Below are 26,339 nucleotides of genomic sequence, written 5' to 3'. Positions count from 1 at the left end.
AGCGGCTGCACTTGTACCTGACGATGACGCCAGGCCTGAGATCGAAGTTCTTGTTCACCACATCCAGCAGCTCCCTCTCTGTCTTCTCGGAGGTTCCGTAGGTGAAGATGGAGATGGACAGCGGCTCAGCCACGCTAATGGCGTAGGAGACCTTCCGGAAGAGACCAGGGTCGGGATGGAAGCCTCAGTGCAGGTGTCCGGCCCTCACAGAGACCTCAGCGTTGGCGGGAAGGGGCAGCTGGAACCAGACGTCTGTTGCCCGCACGGCCCCCACCTCGGCTGCCTAGAGTCCTGCCCGCCCTGAAGACGCTCGTCTCCCCCTCCCCATTCACAGGAGACTGGCCGCAGTGCCCGACCCGACACACAGAGAGGCTCGTCCTTTGACAGAGCATGTGGCCTTCCCGCCAGGCCCGCGTGTCCAGTGCAGGCTGGGCGACGCACCTGCACCAGCACTCTCCGGCACAGCCCCGCCTTCACCAGGGACTTGGCCACCCAGCGGGCAGCGTAGGCCGCAGAGCGGTCCACCTTGGTGTAGTCCTTCCCGGAGAAGGCCCCGCCACCGTGCGCACCCCAGCCGCCGTAGGTGTCCACGATGATTTTACGGCCGGTGACGCCCGCGTCGCCCTGCGGAGGAGAGGAGGGACAGAGCGGGAGGTGGCAGCCCGAGCCCCAGGCGGCTGGGAGGAGGGGCAGCCGAAGCTCTGTGGCCGCTGGACCAGCACTCGGAGAGGGGGCTGGACACTGCCTGCGGGCGTTTCTCTGAGAGCCGGGTAACGAGACAGCCAGAAACCCTGCGCTCGGACCCCAGGTCAGTCCCCACCACTTACCAAAGGCGGGAGACCTGTCGGAGCCTCATGAGAAGGTGGCAGCTGGGCTCACAGCCAGCTCCTCGTGCCTTGGTTTCCTGAGTTGGTCATGAAGGAGAAATCCCACCGCAGGAGGGGACTGGGCCGTAACAAGTGCCCCCGGCTGTGGCCTGGCTGGTACCGTGCAGCAGATGCCACACGGCCCGTTTCCTCAGGGGTCTGCTCTGTGCACCACCCGTCAATAAAGATGGGGGGGGGGGCGCTCTGTGTTAAATGATTGGAGGAAAGTGCGTGTCATCTCCCCTCTTAGAGACACACAGTCCACACCAGCATGAGCTTGGAGAAGTCCTGTAGGAAAACCAGCTTCACCGTTCTCTAGGCCCGTGTTTCTGCACTACATGTGGACACAGGACCCGCCACGGGGGCTCCGCTTCGTGGCAACACCCTGATGGCCGAGGCCCTGGGTAGCTTCAGCAGCCTCTGGGAGGCCCCGCCCACCCCTCATCCTCACTCCCGAGGGGCAGGGGGCGGAGCAGCGGGGGTCCCCTCCTGCAGCACTGCACACCTTGGGGCCCAGGAGTGCGTAGGGTGCCCTGCGGCAGGGAACCAATAGACGGCACCGGGAAGGCCAGTCGCCTGCAGAGCTGAGCTGGCACCTGCGCAGGAGCAGCTGCAGCCGGGCAGGCACCAGGTGTTTGGAGTGGGAGGGCCAGGCAGCACGACATGGAGACTCCCAGGCACACGTCCCCGGCTCCTCACACACTGAGGACACACAGCGGGCCCAGCAGGGAGCGAGCCCACTGCACGTTCTGCCCACGCCCAGGCCCGGCTGGTCACACACAGCTTCCTCCTGCAGCCCTTGTGCTTGGCGAGGTGAGCCACCTAGCAACACAGGTGCGTCAAGACCTCACCCAGAGACGAGGGCATACCTGGGGACCTCCGATGACGAACCGCCCGCTGGGCTGCAGGTGGTAGATGGTATCCCCGTCCAGGTACTTGGCCGGCACCACGGCCCTGATCACCTGCTCCTTCAGGGCCCTGCGCATGTCCTCCAGCGTGATGTCTTCGTCATGCTGCACAGAGATGACGATGGTGTGGACGCGCACGGGGATGACGGCGCCCTTGTCCTGCACGTACTCGACGGTCACCTGTCAGTCAGAAGGGCAGGGCACACAGCGTGAGGCCCCGTCCCGAGCTGAGGACACACTGCTGCTGGCACAGGTACCCGGGAGGCAGCAGGGCTCCCAGGGGCCACAGGCCCTCCAGCCTCAACGGACCTTCAGGACATTTAATCTCACACACTGTGGCGTTGGGATGACTGGGAATCAAGCACAAGCTGTTCCCACCTGTGACCACAGTTGGTGCCACTCATGGCCTCAGGTTCTAGAGTTTCCACTCCATGACCCACTAGACTCCCCTCCCTCCATCTCAGAGGGTTCTGGGTGATGACAAATGTCCCTCTGGCCAGAGCCCTCTCTGGACCCTCTGTGGCCTGGGGCCAAGGCACGCGGGCTCCTACCGAGGAACCCAGGAGTCCACGGCCACACGCCAGCCACCCAGCCCCAAGCGGAGGAGCTCTGGAGGCACAGGGGCCAGCAGACGTGCCCGCCGTGGGGACAGGATGGGAGGGGCGCGGGCCATGGAGACAGGGAGCCGCATGTCTGCACTGCCAGCCCCAGGCGTTTGGGGAAAAGCAAGGGAACACAGAGAGCACAAGGGAAAGGCAGCCGCCTCAGTGCCCTTGCGGGCCAGGCACAGGGACGTACCTCACACCCACCGCCACCATGAGGGTCACTTCTGGGTCCATTCTATGCATTATCAATTGATATTTAGGCCAGATAGGCAGTATCATCTCCATTTTACAAATGAGAAAACAGGCCCGTGAGAAGTGGAACAAGGTGACTGAAGCCACACGCCAGCCAGCGAGAAGCCAAAGAGCAGAGCCCGGCTCCACCTGGCCTGGAAGCTTGTGTCGCCCCACAGCCGCACAGACAGCACCGTCTCCCCATCTCCACCAACACACCATGAGCACAGGAGCCAGTGTTGCAGCCTGGCCTGATGGCACCAAAGGCGGCGGGTGCCATGGGCTTGCAGAGTGAGGGGAGGAGACGGTGAGGATGGCGGATGAGGCTGGAGAAGAAACTGGCACTGATGGTACACACCAGATGCCAGAAGCCACGCCAGAAGCTGAGGCGCCATCACTGGGCCCACTGTAAAGATGCTGTGATCAAGATCACACAGCCAGCAAAGCTGGACTCGGACCTACAGCCGTGTGGCCTGGTAGCCGGGGCACTGCCCAGCAGGCTGTCACTCAAGACCCTGAGGGATGTGCTGGAACCACAAGCCCACTGCTACCCAAAGCACATGGACCCACAAAAGCAGTGCCCGGAGGGACCACGGGGGTGGGGGCCTGCAGAAGTGTAGCTAGGCCAGCTGGCCAGCAGGCACAGGACTGCTCCACACCCTCGGCCTGGACAGGACCACAGGGCAGCACACGGCACCTCCCCGGGGCTACACCTGCAGCCCCCAGAGAGCCCTCAAACACTGGCCCGGTATAGAGCTCTGATCATGTGTCCTGCCTGGTCTGAAGAGCAATGGGTGGGCCCAGAGGAAGGAGGAGAAAGAGCCTGTCCAAAGGGTGTGATCCTGGGGAGGCGGGTAGATGCGCACTGACATCTGTGAACTGAGACAACCACAAGCGCTGACTGCACACACGGGGCCTGTGAGAGGGCACTGGAGAGACGCAGAGGGGTCCCAGGGGGCGAGGCCCTGTGCCAGCTCCAGGACCACGTCTGCTGCATCCAGCCTCAGGGCAAGGCCACACCCTAGGGAGCCCCTGCGGCCGGTCTCCACTGCCCCCCTGCCGGATCCCCCACTCTGAGCCAACGCCCAGCAGCATCCTTGGATGACCACAGAACTGGGGAAGAGCAGAGGGCCCCAGGCACCACTCTCATCTCATCACGTCAGCAAGACATGGGGAAAATACTCCATGGAAAACACAACTCTGACCAGGGTCAGAAATAGCACCTGGGTGGCCACTCAGTTCTCAGTATCAGCAGCAAGAATTTGTTCAGGTGGAAAGATCCATCCTGTTCACGGTCAGCACTCCAGTTAGACAGTGAAAACCCTTCCCCGACAGGCACAGAGGAGGCCTGGAGACTGCTCCTGGCACAGTGCTCCCCATGGTGGGGCGGCCTCACCCAGGGGGCCGTGGGGAGCTGTCAGCACACCCACACCTGCACCCCATCCTCGCCAGCCCAGGCCCGCCTGTGTAGGGGAGCGAGGCAGACTTTGGCATCCAAAGTAGCATTTTCAAGAGAATTCGGTTTATCTCTGCAGGAAGGGAAACCCAGCTGGCTGTGGTGGAGACCCGGAGACCGCGCATCACGAACACAGCGAAGGAGGCCCAGCCACGGCAGCCACCGACAGGTGGGGCCTCAGGTCCTCGCTCTCACACAGGTGGCTCCACTCCCTTCCTCCCGGCCCTGCTCCAGGATTCCCTTTCTGTGACACTCCACCCTGCTTCTCCTCACAGCACAGCTCCGGAATGGGATGGGGCAGTGGTGCCAACAGCACGTGCCCCTTTCTTTCTGTGCCATCGTCATCTCTGTACTTTAGCTGTCATGCTCCACAACCTCAAAGCACACCCGGGGATGCCGGCAGTTCACCTCCCCGTGGGGGTCATATGGACGACGCGGGCGTCCCGAGGCCACAGCGGCCTCCCTGCCCCAGCCTCTGCCCTGTGCTGCCTCATAGCTGGTGAGGAAGAGGCGTCTCTGTGCACGCGGACTAAGGGAACAGAGACGCAGGCACCATGAGAGCTAGAAACCCTGCCGCCAAATGCCAAGCACCGCAGCGAGAGCAGCCCGAGGCTGCCAGGGAAACCAGCGGGGGGGGCGGGCACGCGGCGGCCCAGGGATGCACAGGATTCTGAGGGAGGCGAGGGGTGGGAGTGGAGCACAGGGGACAAGCACCAAGAAACAAGGCAAACTGAGTGAAACAGCAGGGTTAACACAGATGGGGAGGGGGGCCGAGGACGGTAAAGCGGGAAAACCAAGCAAGGCTTTGAAAGCCAGAACAACAAGTAGGATGTCGCCCCACGGAAGTGGACAGACGTAGAAGGTGCTGAGCAGACGTGAGGATATTAAAAGTGAAGCTCACGGGGAATGAACTGCAGTTTCCCGGCAGGGAGACCCTTGGGAGGGCGCAGCGCCGACCCCGGCCAGCTGGCCTGGGGAACGGGCTGGAGCGTGTGCTCTGCAGGAAGCAAGACGGAGGGGTGGGGTGGGGTTCCTCAGCTGAGTGGTCTCCGAGCACATCTGTTTGCGGGGCGAATGGGAAATGGGGCTGGTGGAAGATGCCGGAGATCTGAGTGCGTGGAGGGGAACCCTGGATCCACAGCGAGGGCAGGAGAGACAGAGTGAAGGAGAAGTGTGGAGAACCCACGGAAGGGTGGGAAGGGTGCCGGGAGGGGAGCCGGGAGGGGAGCCAGGAAGGCATCTGGAGCAGAGGGGTGGTCAGGGCAAAACAGGGCGGGGAGGGGAGGGCAAACCAGGGCCCTGGGAGAGGAGCACCCCCCACCCCGGGCGCCTGTGACACCTGCATCACCATCACCTTCAAGTACAGACTTAGGATCTAAGTGGGGCGGGAGCGGAGAGGTCAAGGCCCGTGGGCACGGAGGGTCAGAAACAGCAAAGGTAAAGCCCTTTTATGAGAAACATGGAGAAAGGGCCAGAGAGAGGTGCTGACGGGACCGTTCACGGCATGTTCAGGCTTTGCTCGAGGCGGGACTGTCTGCGGACAGGTAGCAACACCCTCTGACGCGGTTAAGCAGCAGGTGGTGCCGAGCGAGGGTCACATAACAGAGGCAACACACGCCAAGAAAGCAGAAACATCTAGAACTGTTCTTTCCAGATTTTTTAAATTCCTCGTAATAAAATGTAGGGGGGAGAAAACACCTATTTCATTAAATAGTTCTTTTCACAATCAACAGTTGTCTGAGCGCCCGGACTGAACATCTGCTCCTCTCGAGGACGAGGATGGGCAGGATGCGGGGGTGCTCGCCATGCGCGTCCGGAGCCCCGCAGAGGCGGCACAGGAGGCCCACCTGAGTCTTGGAGTCCGGCCTCAGCCAGGGCAGCACCCCGGCACGCCTCAGCTCGGCCATGCGGGCGTTGAGCCTGTGCGCGAGCACGATGGTGAGGGGCATGCACTCCTCAGTCTCGTCCGTGGCATAGCCAAACATCAAGCCCTGCGCAGGGAGAGAGCGACAGCACTGCACCCACTGCAGACCCTGCGGCCACGGCCGACACTCAGCGGTACCCTGGCCCGGGGCCTCACGCATGTGGCATCTGCACGGGGCACTTGCAGGGGGCAGACTGGGGCCCAGCCCTAACGCTCTGGGACAGGGAGACAGGCCCACGCCCCCAAGTCACTGCCCGGAAGCGGAGGTGTCCCGCCCTCTCCAGGCACACAGCTCCCCGCCAGGACGTGGGGTCCATCCCACGTAGTATTACGCCTTTACGCATGCACTTCCCCGGCTAGCGCCTCGGCACAAGGCAGAGTCAGGGCACAGACAACGACTGCATGCCCAGTGCCTAGGGACCTGGTCTCCAGCACCGACGTCCTCTTCATTTCTGTCCAGATGGACACACTGGGCGATGTCCGGGGACTGCTGCTCCAGTGCCACCAGCACATTGCAGGTCTTGAAGTCGAAGCCTAGGCACAGAGGAGGCAGGCCTGAGGGCGCGTCGAGGAGGCTGTGAGCTCCCCACGCGGGCAGGCACCGAGGCGGGGGGCGGGTTGGGGGGGTCTCCCGCGAGCCGGGATCAGTGTGGCCAGGGGCCAAGGCCCGCAGCGGGAAGGCCCCTATCTCCCCGCGCTGTTCTGTGGAGCTCGCCAGCCAAAGAGAAGCTTCTGCAGCGCATCTTTCTGTGTTCAGTTCTCCCTCCGTCAAGAGTCTGCATCCTGCACAGAACCGCAGCGACAGCCACGCTGCTCTGAGCCAAGGGCAGGCAGGCGCCGCACGGCCCTGCCCTCGCTGCTCCCGGGGGCCCTCCCAGGACCCAGGCCGAAGTCGGGGTGAGGGGTGGACATCAAGGGCCCTTCCAGCACCGCCCCCAGCGCCCAGGCGTGAGCGCACACCAAGAATTCACAGCCTGAACGAAGAGTGCACAGCGACGACCCAGAGGTTCCTGGAGTCGAGCCCTCGGATCCCGAGCTGTGCGCAGGGCCTGCAGCAAGACGGAAAAGCGCCCCTCTGGAGGCCGAGGCCCGTCTGCCCATTCCCAAAGCCCCGGTACAGAGGGAGGCTGGTGCTCCCCAGCCGGGTGCAGGGAACCCCGGGGACCCATGAGGGGCCACGGCGCACAGACCAAGCTCTGCCGGTCCTCACAGCCCCCCCGGACTCAGCTGCCGGGATGTGTGAATGAGGAGCTACAACACGCAGGGGCCCAGCACCGGGTCACGTATTAGTGACAGCAGACTGTCCCCTCCTCCCAGTCTCTGCCCTCCACAGGCCGCCAGACAGGCTTACAAACACACAAATCCAGACCAACCTACTGTCGCTGCACACGCTTCAGTGGGGACCTACCGCCAAACCGGCCAAACAGAAGCTCCTCAGCCCACAGCCCTCCCACCCCGCTCCAGCCCACGGGCTGGGCTCAGCCGTAAACGGGGCGTTTCCACTTTCCCACCTCCTTGAGGCCCGACGGCCGCGGACACTCCTTCCTTCCCGCACGCCCAAACCCACGAGCTCTGGGAAATGTCCGGCCCTGGCACAGCCCCTCATTGCCGCTCTGCCGTGGACACCGTGGGCAGTGCCCCCAGCCCAGGAGCACGGGCCACCTCGTCCTTGCAGCCTCCTGTTCCCACCGAATGGCTCTGAACGCATGAATCTGAACAGCCTGTAGCGAGCAGCGGAAGACTCGCCAGTTTTGCACTAAACATTGCATTTCACCTAATCACTCTCTAAATAATCTTCGCAGCACTGAAAACCAGTCCAGGGCTCCGAGTGATGTGGAAACCTTGTTTAGGGGACTATGGGTAGGGGAGCAGGGCTTGGAAAGGCAGCGAGCCTGGCAACCCCCCAGCAAAGAGCAGCGAGGAGCTGTGAGCCCCTGGCCGCTGGGCGCCGGGAGCAGGCCCACCGACAGGCCGGGCACCCGGCGGCCAAGCAGGGGGGCCCCTGTACTGGCTGGGAGAGCTCCCCGTGCTCACTGGCTCTCTTCCCAGTGACTCTGGATACACCCCTGAAACTTCCATGTGCTCCAGGGAGTCCTCTAGGGGAGCCCGCAGTTCCACGTGTCTGTGCCTCACACAGCACGTGCCTCTCTCACCCATGAAGCTACAAGGCATCCTCCCAGCCTGCCTGGACCCACAAAGGTGCCACACGTCTCCCCAAACACCCGGTAAGTGGGACGTCAGCATACACAGGCCCTCGGCATCCAGCCTTCATGCCACGTCCTTCGAGACACCCCCTGGCTGGGCCCATTGCTGGCCTGCCCATCTTAGACGTTGGAATCTGCTTTGGGCCCTCAGTCCTTCGTGGCTCTCAGCCCCTCTTCCTCCATCCCCGCCAGGATCTGAGCCCCTTCCCGGGGCATTACGCCCCCACACTCTTGGTGCTGGAGCCTGCCTGGGCCAGCCTTCACCTGCCATCAGCATCCTTCATCTGTAACGGGAAGCAGCCTAGTTTAGCAGAAAGCACAGGCGTTCGCAGCAGGGCAGCCGCTTACTGACTGTGTCACCTTACACCAACGATTCCATCTCTAAGCCTCATTCCCCAGCTGCACAAGGGCAGCCGAGCTCCTCAAACGTTAAGGCAGACGACACAAACAGGAGGCCGGCCCCAGGGCCTGGCAAAGAATGCGGGCCCCAGAGGGCACCTGCCACTCAGCGCTGCTTCCTCTTCCAAAGGCCCAGGAAGTCAGGACCTTGACCAGGACTAAAGTCAACACCCAACTATCATGGGCTGGCTCGGCTGAGCACCGTCACCTGGGCTGCCACCCTGCTGCCAGAGAGTGTGACCCCTGGACCCTGACCGGCTGGGCTGGCATGCTTCTCTCTGGTGGTATGTGCACCTCCCAAGGACAGGGCGCCCTGCTCTGACTCAGCATCAGGGCCTGGCAGGGACCGGCGCGTCCTTCAGGCCCGGGGCCCCGCCTCACCCTTGGCAGAGTCGTCGTAGCCGATGTGCTTGATGGTGTCCCTCACCACCCGCTGGTAGTCCACCGCGGCCATGGAGGTGATCTCCCCACACAGCAGCACCATGCCCGTCTTGCACACCGTCTCTGCAGGGAGAAACATGGTGGCTGCGTGCCAGGGGGCCAGACCTCTCACGGGGACAAGGAGGAGGCCGGCACGGAGCCTCACAGGGGACAAGCTCCAAAAAGAAGAGGTTAAGGCTAATGGAAGGAGGAAACCCCAGCACGCCTGCCAGCCATTCAGCGCTGCTGGGGGAGCCACGCCTCGCAAAGAATCTTCACGCTGAGCTTCCACACCAGGCTCTCGCTGCCTCTGTGATCCTGAACAACCTATTTAGCCTGTTTCCCCAGCTGTTGGATGAAGATAAGAAGACTGCTGTGTGGACTGAAGCGAGACCACGCAGTCTGCAGTCATCAGGAAGAATGCGGTCAACACGCGTGAGGCCTCTCCCACCCCTTGTTGCCGACGCCACTTGGGCTTTAGGGAGTGGGACCCTGAGCGAGGATGGCGCTAGGCCGGCCTGCCCCCCAGCTGTCCACGAAGACCTCAGCAAAGTCTCCCCCAGAGGGACATGGGACCCTGTGTGCTGAATGCACTGGAGAGGGAAGGACCCGTCTACATGGTGCTGAGACAGCAAGGAGACGGGGCTGGGGCTCTACACCAGGCAGTGCTGCCCTGTGACCCTGGCCAAGGCCCGATTCGGCTGCGCCCATGACCCCTTCAGTGTAGTGCAAGGGCTGACCTGACCCCCTCTGTCCCCAGGCCCTGGAGGCCATGCCTCTGCCGGGCCCCAGGCCTCAGTACAGGCAGAGGTTCACGCCCAGCCCCCCGAGGCTCCAGCGGGAAGGTTGGGGTGCGTCTTACCGCAGGCCACCTTGGCGTCGGGGTCTTGCTTGAGGTGGGCGTCCAGCACCGCGTCACTGATCTGGTCGCAGATCTTATCTGCACACGAACGAGCAGGCGTGAGTTACAGACACAGCGGGTGTAACACACTGAAATGTTAAATAGCTAGATGCTTCATCAGTGTACATAGCAAATCCACCGAAGAGGACACTTTTTTTAAATATGAGAGATTAGAAAATTTTGACACTTTTATTTCTGTCTAATTTTAGATGATGCATATTATATAAACTCACAGAATTCCCTAAAAAAGAAATATATTCCCAAACCAGTTCTGACTCTAAAGCAATTCACACGCATGTACACAGAAAACACGCACATTGTACTAACAAGTCTCTCATTGCTCAGCGTATTTCCTTCAATCCTAACATCTAGAAAAGTCCCAATAACATCAGTGACTCTAGGTGCCGAGGTGTAAATCAGATGGACAAACGTTCACGCTGTGCCGCAGGGTCCACGAGATGCACGCCGTGTGCTGGCAGCACGCCCAATGCCGCAGCCCCATGGGAAGGACTCTGCAGGAGACCTCAGGGCGGCAGTGCTGTTCCACAGGACATTTCCGTTGCTGCTCTCAGACCCTCCCCGGGGCCAGGTGTTCAAAGAGCTGTCTGACCCCTCAGTCTCAGGGGGGGCGACAGAACTGCACAGGAGCTGCCATCTGACCTCACTCGTCCACTGCTCGCCTTCAAGACTGTGCCTGGTGGAGCGTGCAGACCACCGAGTGCACAAACACACTCTGGCTCTTTCACGTGAACTGTGAACTGTCAGTGGCCACAAATTCAGAAATAAAAGTGCTCTATTGACACATACCAGAACACCCACAGAGGCTGCTCTTAATAAATCAATAAGCTTTTTCCACCTTTATTGAGATATAACTGTTATACAAAAAATCTGCATATAATTAATACATACAATTTGCTGAGTTTGGACATATGTCTACACTCCTGTTACTATTACCACAATCAAAGTAATCCTCATATCCATCACCTCCAAGTGTCCTTGTATCCCTCTTGTTTTTTTTTAAGTTTTTAAGTTAAGAAAGCAGACCCAGAATCAAGCAGTTCTGCTCTCAAAAGTGCATATTAAGTTCTGTAATGAAAAACGTCCGTTAATCTGCCATTCAAGGTGAATTCTTTCATCTTCTCTTCCGAAACCGCTACTAAACCTACGTTTGTGCTTGCGACCTGGCCTCCTGCCGAGGGCAGGTCCCAGCTGTGAATCCACGTCTGTCTGAGTTGTGCCCTGCACACCCACCAACAATGGCCTCCTGCTGCTCACGCACCGGCTCTGGGCCAGCCCGTCAGGATTCCCAGGACACGCCGACACAGGCGACTCTGCTCATTTCACAGACAGGGGCACGTGCTCCCAGTGCACACAGTGGGGTGGGATGAGGGGTGCTAGGAGCAAAGCTGGGGTGGAGCAGGGGTATGAGATCGCCCCACAGCCCAAGATCACGCCCGTGTCTTCAGGCTTTCAAACTTTCTGTCACTGTCACTGAGGAGCCTTAAGACAGCCAACAGCTGGTCTTCTCGGAAGTTGAAAAAGAAGCATTAATTTCATCTTTCTGGTGGACAGGAATCCAGCACTGGAACGACAAGCAGCACATCACCAAGCCTTAGAGGAAAATGAGTGGGGGGTGGGACGGGCTGCGGGGCTGCCCAGCAGTGGACACGGCCACCGGCTGACTGGCTGGGATCTTCCCCTCCCTCCGCTGAGCACATTGCTGTGTGTGTGATGGGACCACTGGCCGCAGCGTGCGGAAGCACCCACTGCCTCCAGGTGGAGCAAATCCTACATATGTGCCTTCTGCCAAACGACATACAGTCGTCACAAGCCAGGGAGCTGTCCAGAACGTGGCAGACACAGCAGTGCCTCTGAGATTACAAGCACAGTAAACCGAGCAACTTTGTAAAGTTGCTCACAGCAAAAGAGGGCATTTGCATCCTGTTGAGCTAAGTCACGTGCAAAACCCAGTTTAGGCCCAGGTTTCTCAGCAGCAGCACCACTGACATTGGGGCCTGAAAAATTCTTTGTTGTGGGGGCTGGCCCTGTGCATTCAGGACGTTTAGAAGCACACCCGTCCTCGATCCACTGACGGCCGGTCTCACATCCGCTCCCCACACGGTTGTGACAACCAAGGAGGTTTCCAGACATTACGAGATGCCCTTGGGATCCTTGAGAATCGCCCGCAGCTGAGAATCGCTGGCTAAAGCAGGTGGAAGGAGTAGCACTGACACGTCTAAAGCTAAGTGACAAGGTACGAGAGTTAAGTCTCTGAGAGAGAACAAGGATGAGGAAGATGGAAAACAGTAGACTTGGTCATAAGTTACCAAAAACTTCAAACATTCAAATGAATTTTGAAAAAGCGGCAAAGCACATAAATCAGTGTGTCTGGCCCCCAGGGCTCTCCCGGGACAGTGGGTCTCACAGCGTGGTTCCCACACCAGCAGCATCAGCATCTCCTGGGAATTTACTAAAAATGCAAATTCTTGAGCGTCACCCAAGACCTGCTGCCTCAGAAACTCCGGGGATGGGGCCCGCTGGGCGATGCTGGCGCTCCTGCAGTGGGAGAACTCTGTCCCAGGGGCTCTGATGTGTTTTGCTGTCGCGACAGCAGCTCTCTTGGTTCCCCATTTCTCAAGTCCACCTTCCGTTCAGGGACCAAAACACTGCTTTCCATTCCTTCCACGTCAGGAGGTGGCTGCCCTCCCCTCATACGATGCGTCTGAGACTTCCAGGACCAGAGACCTATCTCCAGGCCCACTGGAATGCGCCACGGCCCTTTCTAACCCGCACGCGCTTCACATGCAGAACTTAGTGACCCACGGTCTGCAGGAAACGCTCTCTGCCGACGTGAGCTGCTCACTGACAAGTTAAAGCTTCACTCAAAAAAAAATATATATATATACACACATAAAGTTTATATCTGACGGTACTTTCTACGTGTGACATGTCTAGCCGACCAGTGTGTGTTCTCTGCTGTGGCCCTGCGTGACGAGACGCAGGTGGTGGGCAGCGGCATGGAGCCCTGGCGTCACTCACTTACAGTTTATCATTTGCATATTGAGTGACTGTTTTACAAAACTACAAATCAATAGAATAGAAAGCACTTCATATTGTTCCTCCAGAGACCCCTTCTAATAACTAACAAGTTGTTTTCAGGACCTCCAGGAAACGGACCCCTCGACAGGCTGCCGTGGGTCCCGGCGCCTACTCACCTGGGTGCCCCTCTCCTACAGACTCCGATGTGAACATGAAGGCCCCTTCCTCACTCAGAGAGTGGTCGCACAAGCCGTCCACCGGTCCGTTCATCTTCTCACAATTCTCCACTCGCTTCTTCAAGGCAACAGTCTTAATGCTGTGACTTTGCCTGACTTTTTTTCTTTAGACCCAACAGGCTTGCCTCTGGCACAGCCCCTGGATCACCGCCGCCCAACTGCGTGCAAGCACGCGGGGAAAGCGAGGATGGGCAGGAGGGAGGGGCCAAACAGGGATGTGTCACTCCCTCCGACTGGTCAGAGCTCGCTCCTGAGTGACTCCTATATATGGGAAAGTGAAAGTGCCTGAATAACCATGTGAGAAAGTTGGAGGAGTCCATTTCTGGGGAGGAGGGGGGTCCTCTTACCTTGAGGAATTTCGGTCCTTAGTCTGATTTCCCAAGGCCTGAGCTTCTGGTCGACGTGTGGGGAGGAAGGCTGTGTAGATTCTGCAGAATGAAGCTCCTCGTGGACGCGCTTCAGCTCTGCAGCTAACCTCCACATTTCTCCAAGGCCAACACCCCACGCGGGGGGTGAGGGGCCGTGGCTTCTCAGGAACACTAACAGGCAGGACTCTTTCCCAGAGATATGGTTCAGGCTGAGATTGCAACACCAGCGGCCTTCGCTGGCGGGGCCCACGCCTCCCCCACGCCTGGTCAGGATCTGGCGCGTCCCCCTCCACCTTCTTGGAGCAAGAGCAGCACCTGTGTTCTGAGGCAGCTGGGATATTACACAACGGACTCATTTTAGAGGAAAAGCTTTTGAGTCCACACTTTTCTGCTAATAGAGACCAGCTTCTCCAGGATGCCGGCAGTCACGTTAACAAGCAAGACAGTAAAAATGTATCTGGACAGGTGACGAAGAACAACGTTCTCAAGAGACAGACTCCTTACAGGGAAATTATCAGAGTCCACTGTCCCAAAGCTTCCAGATGATCAATTAAAAATCTAGATATTCAGTCCTGTCGACCTGATGGACATCCTGCTCACAGGACTCTGTGTTATCTTTGCTTTGACCAAGAAGAGAAGTAGACAGGATTATGTCTTCAACCAACTCACGCTCTGAATGACAGCATCTCTCACTTCTTTCTCTCCCACCCTCTGACTTAGCTGCATCCTCAGGCCCAAGGAACAAGAGGGAACCGAGATCACAGGGAACGAGAACAGGTGGAGGAACTGGTTCCCACTGGATGCAATAAAGAGCAATCAACCAAAACCTCGTGCAGCAAAGACGGGGCTGTGGGGAGCAGAAGGCAGGACGCAGCAGCCCCCTGAGGATGCTAGGCACCAGATGCCTGCGATATAGACACATAAACATAAATATATACTTAAATATGTATTAAATATATTTAATAACATGTTAGATGAATACTTTCTGGTGCTCCAAATCTTGCATTTTTTCATTTTCTCAGCAGTGGCAGCACTGTCCCTCCAGGGAATTAAAACTATGTCAAAGTGACATTTTACATACACATATTTAATCAGACACATTTAACAAAGAGTGAGCTGTCGAGCTCAGGCACAAGACTGTGAAAGCTCAGAGAAGAAAAGGGCACCGGGAAGGGATGAAAAAGGAGGAATCAAATAAGGACTTTAGACGACACAGCCTCATCCTTGTCAGCACACAGGAATCCTCCTGTTTGCACTTAAAACATTTCAACATCGCTGTCCCTTTGTCAATTTCTTCTGGGTACACTGGCTTCAAACCTGGAGGCAAAGTGAGCTAATGTTTAATGGGAACTGCGGCCCTAGGGTGCCCTAGCAGTCAGACCCGTAGCCATTATGTTCTGAACTTGCTTTGAGAGAAGACGAAGTTAAGTATCGAGTACTCATCAAGGTTCCCTGAGTAGCAAGAAGTCAGGACACAAAGCGGCCTCATGCCCTTTGAACCCGAAATGAACTGCAGCATCCCGGGCGGTGTGGGGGGGGTGGGCACTGGAGGGGAAGGGGTGTCCTTGCAGAGCAGTGGCACCTTCAGAAACAGATGCAGGAGGCTCCTGCAGCCAGGACACAAAAGCAGAGTGAGGGAAGGATCGGGAGGCAGCGGGTCAGGACCCTCTCGGGCATGAGTCTCACATGACATCCCTGCCAGACACTAGCCACTCCATTCTCCCAGCAGATCATGTCCCCAGGGAGTGCCAGGCACGGTGGCTGGGAGCAGGCTTCGGGGCTGGAGCCCGCTGGGTCCGGCCTGCTCTGCCCCAGGGCAGGCTTCCTGCTCGCTCATCTGTAAAGCAGGTTAGTAACCACCCACCGCACAGCGTGGTGGGAACTGAGTCGGATCCTGCAGGAGTGTGAGTACTGAGCACAGTGCTGGCACGCGGGGAATGTAAGGCACACGACGTAACGCTGTCTTAGTAAGAATTCTCCACACGTGCACAGGATTTTTTTTCTGAACAAACATAGGTCATCAGATACGCATAACTTGCTTCTTGCTTTTTTCCCCACAATATCCTATGGTCCTCTTTTCACATCTCTACGTGTGGACAGACCCCACTTCTCAGTACTGAACAGCATCCCATGAGAAGGGTACACCACGAGCCCCTGAAGCAGTCGCTCCCCGGCGGCTGCATGTCTTCGACTGTCCACCTTCGCCAGCTGTCTCACGTCACTAAGACGCTGCAGGGAAGACGCCCTTTCACTGGGGGCTTGTGAACAAGGGTCCGGCAATGCCGGATGAGCCAAAGATGCCCCTTCGTAATAAGTTTACCAGTTAGATGAAAGAAGAGCGCCTCAGCCAAGAGTGGAAGCAGCTCTTCAGCCTGCCCCTTCAGAGAGGACCGGCAGATCCCGGCAGAGGCCGACTGCTCAGCTGAACCCACAGGACAGCGTAGCCCAAATTTGCCATCATAAACTCAGTTAATGCCCCCTTTACGCACAGACTGTCCCATTCTCCCTCACACGTGAACTGTCCTAGTGCCCCCCCAAACCCCACTGACCACCCAAGTCCAGTTCCACGTGTCCAAGGCCCCCAGCTGGTCCACTTCCGACCTGCAACCTGCAACTCAATCTTCACTGACATGACTCTGAAGAAACTTGGCTCTGGAGATAAGTGTCCTTCCAGCCAGGTTTGCCCCTGATGAATCTCTCATGGGAGGTACCAGACGGAGGACTACGTTTCCACCCAGCAGCATGTGTGAGCCACAGCGACCAGTTTCACGAAGGGGCTCCGAGGGACCTGACCACAGGAAACGCCACGAGGCAGCTGAGCTGGTGGACAGCTGTGCCCGGTGGCGGTGCCACAGGCAGAGGAAAGGGCGGGTCTGATGGCCTGAAACTCTGGATGCACAACTGGAGTGTCATCCGCCTCTTAAAGGCTGCTTAAGTGCAAGCATTTCTACACGGTGGTGAGAAGTTCCCCTCACTTAAGTGGCATAATGACCAGACAAGATGTTTTCAAGAAGATTTATTTCTTTTGCCCTCATTAATTTAACCGAAGCACAAACTTTTCCCACAAGAGTAATCCTGGAACATAAATATCTTATTTCTGAAAGAAAGATAAGATCAATTCAGACTGTACAGTTTTTAAGTTTTAGGTAATTTCAGCAATTCATGACCTTCATTCAGTAAAAAGTCCAAGCTATTCAGAAAGGAAGAAAGAACTGTAGAAAGACTTCAGGGGAAAAGCAGAACATGAGCTGAACCCCAAAGGAATCACAGGATTTCAAAGGCAGCATGGAGGAAGGGGGAGGACAAGCCAGGAAGCCACAGCGTCATCGGAGCCGTTGCAGAGCAGCAGGGCTCGGCAGGAAGTATCCCACAGACAGCAAGACAGCGGGAGTTTCCATGTGATGGGAAAACACAAGCTAGATGGGAGGAAGAGGATTCCAAAATCTGAGAGAAGCATTAAAACTCCTGCCTTGATTCAGGGTCGACCTGAATAGGAACAGGCGCGGCTCGGACACGTTCACAGAACACAACGCAAATCCATTCACGCACTGTCGTCTTTCACAGCTCTTCTTATTGGAATCATCCCTTCCCCTAAACACACATACCCCCCAACTGCTACCGGGGCTTGAAACCTGGAGAGGTTATTTCAATTTCTGGTCCCTTAACATCCGTGTCAAGCTTCCCACATCCATCATCAGCTCCTTCTCAGTGGTGCCATGGAATTCTCCCTCCCAGTCCACGTCCACAGATCGCCAACTCTGCCCCCCTCCTTCTCGTCTCACGCTTGAGTTAGGCAGTGGCTGGGCCCCCCTCCCACAACGCGCCCTCCAGAGCTTGGGACCACGCTGCACACCGACAGTTCCTTAAGGCTGCCTGCTGACTGGTACCCAGAAAAATGACCCATCTCCTATGCTAACTAAGCCTCTGTTAAGGGATGCAAACAAAATATTTACACAGTGAAAGGTAAACCCATCTCCAGAAATACTCCTACTCTGGAATACCGTTCAGCTGCCAGAACATTGACACCGTCACACACGGAGACATGAACCACCTGCAGCAATATAACAGTCCGTGAAAAGGGGTCAAAATATAATGTACAACACAACACGCTTTTATAAAGATAAAAACAAGGTTTTTAAAAGACATTTGAAAAATCCAGCACTCTTTCATGGTGAAAACACTCAACAAACTAGGACAAGAAGGGGACTTCCTCCGTAGGATAAAGGGCATTTATGAAAAACCCACAGCAAACATCATCCTCGATGGAGAACAGCTGAATGCTTTCCCCTCCGATCAGGAACAAGACAAGGATGCCCACTTTCACCACGTCTAGTCAACATTGTCCTGGAAGTTCTAGCCAAAGCAAATGGGCAAGAAAAAGAAACAAAAGGTACCAAAATTGGAGATGAAGAAGTAAAACTATCTCTATTTGCAGACAGCACGATCTTATAGATATAAAATCCCAAGGAATCCACATGCAAAAAAACCCACCAAAACTATTAGAGCTTATAAACTAATTCAGCAAAGTTTCAGGATACATAATAAACACACAAAAATCGATTGTATTTCTATACACTAGCAACAAACAACATGAAAAGGAAATGATGAAAACAATTCCATTTACAATAGCAACAAAAAGAATAAAATACTTAGTAAAAATTTAACTAAGGAGGTTCAAGACTTATATGCTGGAAACTACAAAGACTTTCTAAGAGAAATTAAAGAAAACCTAAGCAAATGGAAAGATGTCCCATATTCATGGATTGGAAGACAATACCGTTAAAATGGCGATACTAGCAAAAGCAATCTACAGATTCAATGCAATCTCTATCAAAATCCCAGTGGCCTCTTTGGCAGAAATGTAAAAGCTTATCCTAAAATTAACATGGAATTGCAAAGGACCTTAAATAGCCAAACACTCTGGATAAAGAAAAACAAAGTTGGAAGACTCACACTTCCCAATTGCAAATCTTACTACGAAGCCACAGTAATCAAAATAGTATATGGTACTGACATATGAACAGACACACAGACCAACAGGATAGAACTGAGAGCCCAGAAATAAACCCAAATGTCTATGGTCAACTGACTTTCAACAAGGGTGCCAGAACCATTCAATTGTGAAAAAACAGTTTCTTCAACAAACAGTGCTGGGACAACTGGATATCCAGCTGCAAAAGAATAAACTTGAATCTCTGCCTCATGCCAGATACAAAAATTAACTCAAAGTGGATCAAAGACCTAAACATAAGAGCTAAAACTCTTAGAAGAAAATACAGGAGTAAACCTTCATGACCTTGGATTTGTCAATCAATTCTTATGATACCAAAAGTACAAGCAACCAAAGAAAAAATAGATTAATTACACTTTATCAAAACTACAAACCTTTGTGTTTCACAGGACACTATCAAGAAAGGGAAAAGATGACCTAGAGAATGGGAGAGAATATTTGCAAATCATATGTTTATAAGGGTCTGGTATCCAGAATATATATACAACTCTTATACCTCAACAACAGAAAGGAAGGAATAAAGGGAGGGAGGGAGAGAAAAAGAGGGAGACAAAGAGAGAGACAAAGGGTGGGGGGGAAGAAGGAAGACAGAAAGATGGGCAAAGGACTTGAATGGACATTTCTCCAAGGAAGGCATACAAGTACATGAGGGACACTCAATGTCATTTGTCATGAGGGAAATGCAAATCCAAACCATAATAAGATACTACTTCATACCCGTGAAAATGGCTACAATAGAAGAAAAGGAAAATAACAAGTGCTAATGAGGATGTAGAGAAGCCAGAAGCCTCACATATTACTGGTGGGCATATAAAATGTTGAAGCCACCATGGAACACAGCTTGGCAGTCCTTCAATAAGTTAAATATAGAATTACCACATGACCCAGTAATTCTACTCCTAGTTATATACCAAACATGCATTCAAACAAAACCTTGTACATGATTGTTTACAGCAGCACTACTCACAACAGCCAAAAGGTGGAAACGACCCAAACACCCATCAACAGATGACTAGATAAACAAAATATCTAAACACTGGAATACTACTCAGCCATAAAAAGGAATGAAGAGCTGACACACGCTATAGCATGGATGCACTTCAAAAACCATCATGCTCAGTGAAATAAACCAGACCCAGGAGGACACGTGTCACACGATTCCACGTGTACGAAATGCTGTTGCAGCCAAATCCACAGAGAGAGAAGGCAGGTCAGTGTTGCCAGGGGCAAAGGGGAGCCGAGAATGTTGTTTAAGGGGTACAGGGTCTTGAGGGAAGTGACAAAAATGTTTTGGAACTGAGGTGACAGTTGCACAATATTGTCTATGGACCAAAAAGTCACTGAAATATACACTTTAAAATGGTTAACTTTATATTGTGAGAATTTTACCTCAATAAAAAAGGAAAGGAAGAAATGAGCACGGATTCAGGATTCTGTTAGTTTAGTGGATGAGACAGGAAGGGAAAGGGCCTATTATTAGATGAAGGTTATTGTCAAGAATCAACTTATGTGGGATGTGGTGGGTATTTCATTTGCCACCATTATCCCATAATGAGTGCTTATTGATCACATTACCATTTCAGACAGACAGACAACCAAAAGTGAGTCATGCAAGGACCAATGAACAGTGTCTAATGAAACAAGAATTATCATTCATCAATTTCTATGTAGTTGAGGTTGAGGTACAAATCAAAGGGTTTTGTTTTGTTTTGTTTTTTTGGTGAGGAAGATTGGCCCTGAACATCTGTTGCCAATCTTCCTCTTTTTTTTCCTTCCCAAAGCCCCAGTGCATAGTTGTATATACTAGTTGTAGGTCCTTCTAGTTCTGCTAGGTGGGACACCACCTCAGCATGGCCTGATAGGTGGTGCCATGTCCATGCCCATGCCCAGGATCTGAACCTGTGAACCCTGGGCTGCCAAAGCAGAGCTCGCGAATTTAACCACTGGGTCACAGGGCCGGTCCCCAAAGACATTTTTTTAAATCATCTGGCTCCATAAAGGTCCAAGGGGCCAAGGAGGCCTGGAGGCACGTGAGAAGTGGCCCTGTGCTTCACTCAACACTGCAGCCACAGCGCTAGCTCTGGGCCTACCCTGCTGTGGGTGGGGAGAAGGAAAGGGTGGTGCGAGTGGGGACTCACACTTCTGGAGAGTCATCCAGCCCAGGCGGACTGGCGGAAGGGTCAAGGGTAACCTTCCAAACCGGAAAGCAACACCATACCCCAAAACCTCTAGGCTTCCTGAGGCTGGTCTTCCGTACAGAAATAATAGCAAAATGTTTCATATTAAACCGTGCTGTGACCCTCCAATTATGACACCCAATCGTATTAGGAGTCTTTTTAAAAATAACATTTCTTTGGTTTTATTCTGGTGTGACTTACGGTGACAGTGGAAAAAATTTAGAAAATACAGAAAAGAAAAATAATATACTCTGGTCCTTCTCTTCACAGATTCATAAGCATAATTAATACGTCGGTGTGTTTTCTCTTAAAGGAAACACATCCATATGTCTATATAGGTACAGTCTCCTGTATGTATTACTTAGATGAAAATATAAACGTTAATTAAACACGCAGAGTTTCTGTTCCAGGTGAGAGGGAATGAGCAAGTGAGCATCTTGCCTCCTGTCTCTCGCATTGAAGGCAGCCACAAAATTTGAGGACTCTGGAAGGTAAACAGTCGAAGGCAAACGGGGAGAGAACACCAGAAGTCAAGGAGCGCTGAAAAGGCAGCGAGTTCCCATTTTTCCCTCTGCGTCCCCTGGCCTGGACCCCAGGGGCAGGAGCTCGGCGGTGGGCACTGGGGCACAGAGGAGGATCCAGGGGAGACCCCCTTGTTCCGACTCAAGAGCAGGAATGGGGATTCCAAACACCTGGAGAAAGTGGACGGAAATCCTCTCTGTTTCTTTTCCTTCTTTCCATTCTCTCAAGCCCCAGCCTCCAGGCAATTCCGTGGTGACAAAATTGGCAGCGGGGCTGCAGGCACCTAAAATTCTGGGTGGGGGGCACTTTCTCTCAGATCCGAAGAGCTGTGATCTCAAGAAAGTGGAGCCAAGCTTGTTACTTTTCTTCTCCATGTGTCCCCCGCCACTTTGCCTCACAGGCGGGCACAGCCATGGAAAGTGCACGGCAGAGTCGGGTAATGGAACCTAGCTTTCTGGATGAAGGACCAAAAAGGGGAGACCTAGAGCGGGAAAAAAACTGGGAAGATCAGAGAGAAGAGCTCAAGACGGAGATCCCATAACATTGTACACACTATGTAAGATGTTAAACTACGGGACACAGCAACTCTGCACTATCTTGGTAACAGTTCTGTAAATCTAAAGCTGCTCTAATTCTTCTTTAGAAACGAAATCTTTACCTTGTCTCGTTCATCCCTGTGGTCCCTCACCTCACTCACTGAACTACAGCCTGAGCGCACTGTGCCCCGGGCGCCGCTCCAGCTTCTGGAGACACAGACAGCACACAGAACGCAGCACGACTCTTGCCATCAAGGAGCTCACTGTGCAGCGGAAAACGAAACAAACACCAAGAGGCTGTCAAGCCATAAGAAGGAAGAAGTCTCTACTTTCAAATTAAAAATGATCTTCTTGAGTCTTCATTATAGAAAAAATCTTTGAGAACTTGAAAACACAAAGGCATAAAGATACATGCACCCCTGTGTTCACTGCAGCATTATTCACAATAGCCAAGACGTGGAAGCAACCTGGGTGGATGAATAGATAAAGAAGATGTGGTATATACACACAATGCAATATTACTCAGCCATAAGAAATGATGAAATCCGGCCATTTGTGACAACATGGATGGACGTTGAGGGTGTTATGCTGAGTGAAATAAGTCAGAGAGAGAAAGTCAAATACCGTATGATCTCACTCATAAGTAGAAGATAAAAGCAACAACAAACAGACACATAGAGACAGACATTGGACTGGTGGTGACCAGAGGGAAAGAGGTGGGTGAAAGGGGTGATTAGGCACATGTGTGTGGTGATGGATGGTAATTAGTCTCTGGGTGGCGAATATGATGAAACCTCTGCAGAAATCAAAATATAATGATATACATCTGAAATTTATATAATGTTATAAACCAATGTTACCGCAATAAAAAAAAATAGAGATTTTAAAGGTAAAAATTAATTAATTAATTAATTTAAAAAAAAAATCTTCGAGAAGCGAAAGGCCTAGGCTGAAGGCCGTACCATCTAGCAGTCTGACAACAAGGAGCAGGATTTCCAAAGAGGAGAAAGGCAGCTCTGGAGCCAAACCCGGCAAACCCCAGCAGGAGGCCAGCCTCCCGCCCAGGAACAGTCACATCGAGGCCTAACCAGAGGGCCTGGTGAGCTGTCGGCTCTCTGCGAGCCACACGTGCACTGGGGGCAAGATGTGGAAAGGAAGCGACATGCCCCAGGGGGTCCAGTCTCGGTAGGCACTGTGCAGGCAGGAACGGCAGATGGGCAGTGCGACCGGGGCAGGCTCCCCACCAGCTGCACAGGGACCCCCGCATCCACCCATCCTCCCATTCTCACCCTGCAGCCACTCATTCTCTGAACGTGAATTAAACACCTACTACACGCCAGGAATAGGGAGGCCCCCACAGTAGGGACAAACGCAGGTGTGCAGGTGACACTGGGAGGAAACGTCCTGGGCCACGGGAAGGACATTCACTGAGGATCGCAAGCTGGAGAGAGCAGGAAACTTCACGACGTTTTGGGCTCAGTGAGGCTGGGGGATGGCAGGACAGAGGACAGGAGGGGGTGGCAGAGGGCAGAGCACAAGGGGCTCCGGGGGTCCCACAAGGAGCGTAGACATTTTCCTGATGGTGAAGAGAAGCCAAGGAAGGGTCTCAAGGAACAGGAGTGTGTGGGTGGGGCACACGATCAGACACAGACTTTGACAGAAACCCCGTGTGGCTGCTGCTGTTGCTGCGGAGAGGCTGGACGAGACCGAGCTGCCCGGAGGCGGGCAGCGCACACGGCGCATCAGAAAGGAGAGCGGGGTTCAAGACCTTCATCTGCAGAAAGCTTGTAGAGGAGCAGGGGGACTCAGGCATGACTTCCAAGCGCCTGGCCTGGGTGAACACACATGTAACAACAATAAACACAGCCACCATGTGTTCCCAGGATGAGCCAGGCGCTGTCAGGAGGCCGCTCCCCGTGACCCATTCCAGCCTCCCGCTCTGCAAACACTAGTGTTGGCCTTTATGTGCACTGCCTGGGCCTCCTTCCACGTAAAGATCTTGCTCAACAGGTCAGGATACGTTAAATAAGCATCCAAAAGGTTTAAAGTTCACCTTTTCAAGTAAATACAAAAGTGATCTCATACGCTGCTAAGTAAAGCAGTTTCCATGAGGATTTTTATAAACATGTAGTTCTGTATTAAATAAGCAATATTCTGAAGGTCGCTGTTATCACTAAATAAAGAGTACTCATTTTCCGTAAGCAAGCACAGGCCCCAGGGCAAACACCCCACTCAAGTAAAAAGGGAGCCAACCTGGGCGTGTTTAACATCAGCCAGTAAATTCAGAGGCAAGAGCAGGACGCTGGGTGGGATGGAGGAACAGTATGTGACCGGCCAGTTGATCTCCCAACACAGGGTGACCTCGCTGGAGCGGGGGAAGGGGGAGGGCCACACAGGCCGGTGGTCATCAGACGGGGAGTCTGAGATCGTGAGCGTTGCTGTGGCACGCTCCACCCAGCTAATGGCAGCTCTGCAGGAGAACCACTTTTCATACGTTTAAAGTAGAAAAAACACTGAGTCACATCGATGAATCAATTCCTAGGAATCAAGATGAGCGTTAAATACACTGTCCAGGGTTTCGAGGAATTAGCCATCACCTCTCAACTCCAAACCCCCTCGCTCAGAGGAAGGCGGGCGTACTCAGACAGCCGTGAGCATCCCCGAAGACCGCGTGCACAGACGCAGCCTCCACCCTGAAATCAAACCGTCACGGCCATGGCCAGTCGGCAGAAATCAGTTTTATTCTAAAAACTGAGATTATCTCAACTGACCTTATTAAATATATAGAAATTTAAAATATCATGCCCTTCCCTCTACGTCAACTCACCAAAAATTCAACAGCATAGGTGAGAAATCTGGGAAGTGTACCGACCGACAGAGACCCCTGAACTCCGTCCACACGCTACCGACCGGCTCAAGCCATTGACCTAAGGTTTCACAACACAGCCAAAGGCTACGGCAGCAACAGAGTCGAGTCACCTTGTTCCCAGAATACAATTTCTTCACTAAACAAATCCCCATCCCAAACAACTGAACAGGAACTTAGAGGCAAAAATCGTAGAGAAAGAAAATTACAGACATGAAGTCATCTGGCTTTAGTTTTCTCTCGATATTTTGTCTTTCCTTTATTCACCCTAGAAAATATTTTTATATAAATGAATAGTGTTGGGGTCTAAATATTTTCAATGAAGTAAGAAGTGAAAATAATTATTTAGGTAATTTAGGCCACACTGACCCTCCCATCTAAGCTTTTATTCCAAAAATAAACCAAATTTGGTCAGAAGGGTTTCACATTTGGAAATGTCTATACGGTCGTCCCATTCGGGGGTTAGAAAGTTGCTTTTACCGCCTGTGTGGAAGCGGCCCCCGCCCCTCCTGCCTGTGACGCTCGTTCTCCATCGTCGTGAAGCTGTATGACGGCCCTGTGGTCGGCAGGGCGCTCCTGCAAGTGCGGGCTCGCCCAGCCCTCACGGCGCCTCTGAGGCAGCGGGACTGTCCCCACCACACAGGGGGAAGCTGAGGCCCAGGCAGACCCGGTGATGCTTTTTGGGTCTCACAAGTGGTAAGTAAGTGACGCACCTCTCGAACTCAGCTCCTGCAGCTCCAAGAACTCCCTCCCCTCCCCACCCGGTGCTGCCTACTAAAACTGCTTCCATTTTCTCCTAATTCAAGATGATAAAAAGTAACTACCCGCAAGTTACGGCTACTTATTTATCTGCTGCCAGCTACTCTGATGCGTCCTGCTACCAGATCTTAGAGAAAAGCCTTTCCCAGCTTCGTCTGCAGAAAGCTTGCCATCGAGCACTCCAGGCTACACTGAAGGGCTCTTGGACAACGAAGCGAGCGCACCTCTAATCCCGCTGCTCAGTGCGACCTGCGTGCACTGGCTCTGGAGCCAGCAGGACCACTCGTGTGCAGGACCACGTCCAGGGATGCTCAGACTCCTTGAAGGAGAGGGTGATGCTGCGCGCAGACTGCGCCCACCACCCACCACCCGCTGACCACCCACCACTCCCTGACCACCCACCGCTTCCCCCACCTTCCTTAGAATGGCTGCTCCGCCCCAAACTCCTCCAGACTTGCAAGTGTCTATCAAACGCCTTTTCCTTCCTCTCCAGTCCCTTCTCCACCACACACGCCTTCTTAGTGTTCCTTGGGCCCCGGTTGTTCAGCGTGGGCCCTGAACTAGCAGCCTTAGCATCACTTGTCCACTTGCCAGAAATGCAGAATCTGGGGCTCCACCCTAGACTCAGGAATTAGAATCTACACTTTAAGAAAATCCCCCAGTGATTTATAAGAAATTAAAATTTGAGAAGCACTAGTCTAACAGGACCCACAAAGCAAGTGAACTTCCTCCTGTCTGGTTGCCCCCACCCCATGTTGCCCTCGGGTACCACTTCTTCAGGCTCCCTGAAGCTGTGTGGCCAAGTTCCAACTCTCCAGGACCAGCCACTGCTCACCCATCCCCCAGTGCTTCCAACTCAGCCAAGTTTCCTGGTTACAAGACAGCTTGGGCTACTTCACACTAAAGTATGA

General features: G+C 54.0%; 1 protein-coding gene across 3 annotated transcripts in view; it reads right to left on the bottom strand.

The window, feature by feature from the left end:
• Positions 1 to 24,742, bottom strand: part of MAT1A (methionine adenosyltransferase 1A) — a 28,290-nt gene extending 3,548 nt beyond the window's left edge. The window contains exons 1-10 of one of the 3 annotated variants that reach the window (XM_070266015.1): positions 24,631 to 24,742; positions 13,537 to 13,888; positions 13,130 to 13,450; positions 9,876 to 9,953; positions 8,975 to 9,097; positions 6,412 to 6,524; positions 5,914 to 6,057; positions 1,736 to 1,954; positions 442 to 624; positions 18 to 151 (exon numbers count right to left, since the gene is read on the bottom strand). In XM_070266015.1, coding sequence (XP_070122116.1) covers positions 18 to 151; positions 442 to 624; positions 1,736 to 1,954; positions 5,914 to 6,057; positions 6,412 to 6,524; positions 8,975 to 9,097; positions 9,876 to 9,953; positions 13,130 to 13,223 — 1,088 coding nt within the window. In that variant the 5' untranslated portion in view covers positions 13,224 to 13,450; positions 13,537 to 13,888; positions 24,631 to 24,742. Of the gene's footprint in view, positions 1 to 17; positions 152 to 441; positions 625 to 1,735; positions 1,955 to 5,913; positions 6,058 to 6,411; positions 6,525 to 8,974; positions 9,098 to 9,875; positions 11,497 to 13,129; positions 13,451 to 13,536; positions 17,403 to 24,630 lie in introns of those variants that run through there. The other 2 variants (XM_001501462.5, XM_070266023.1) reach the window with 2 other exon arrangements.
• Positions 24,743 to 26,339: the final 1,597 nt, after the last annotated feature.

This window comes from Equus caballus, chromosome 1 (genome assembly GCF_041296265.1).
Source record: "Equus caballus isolate H_3958 breed thoroughbred chromosome 1, TB-T2T, whole genome shotgun sequence".
Classification (NCBI taxonomy): domain Eukaryota; kingdom Metazoa; phylum Chordata; class Mammalia; order Perissodactyla; family Equidae; genus Equus; species Equus caballus.
This window is presented reverse-complemented; position numbering and strand designations above follow the sequence as displayed.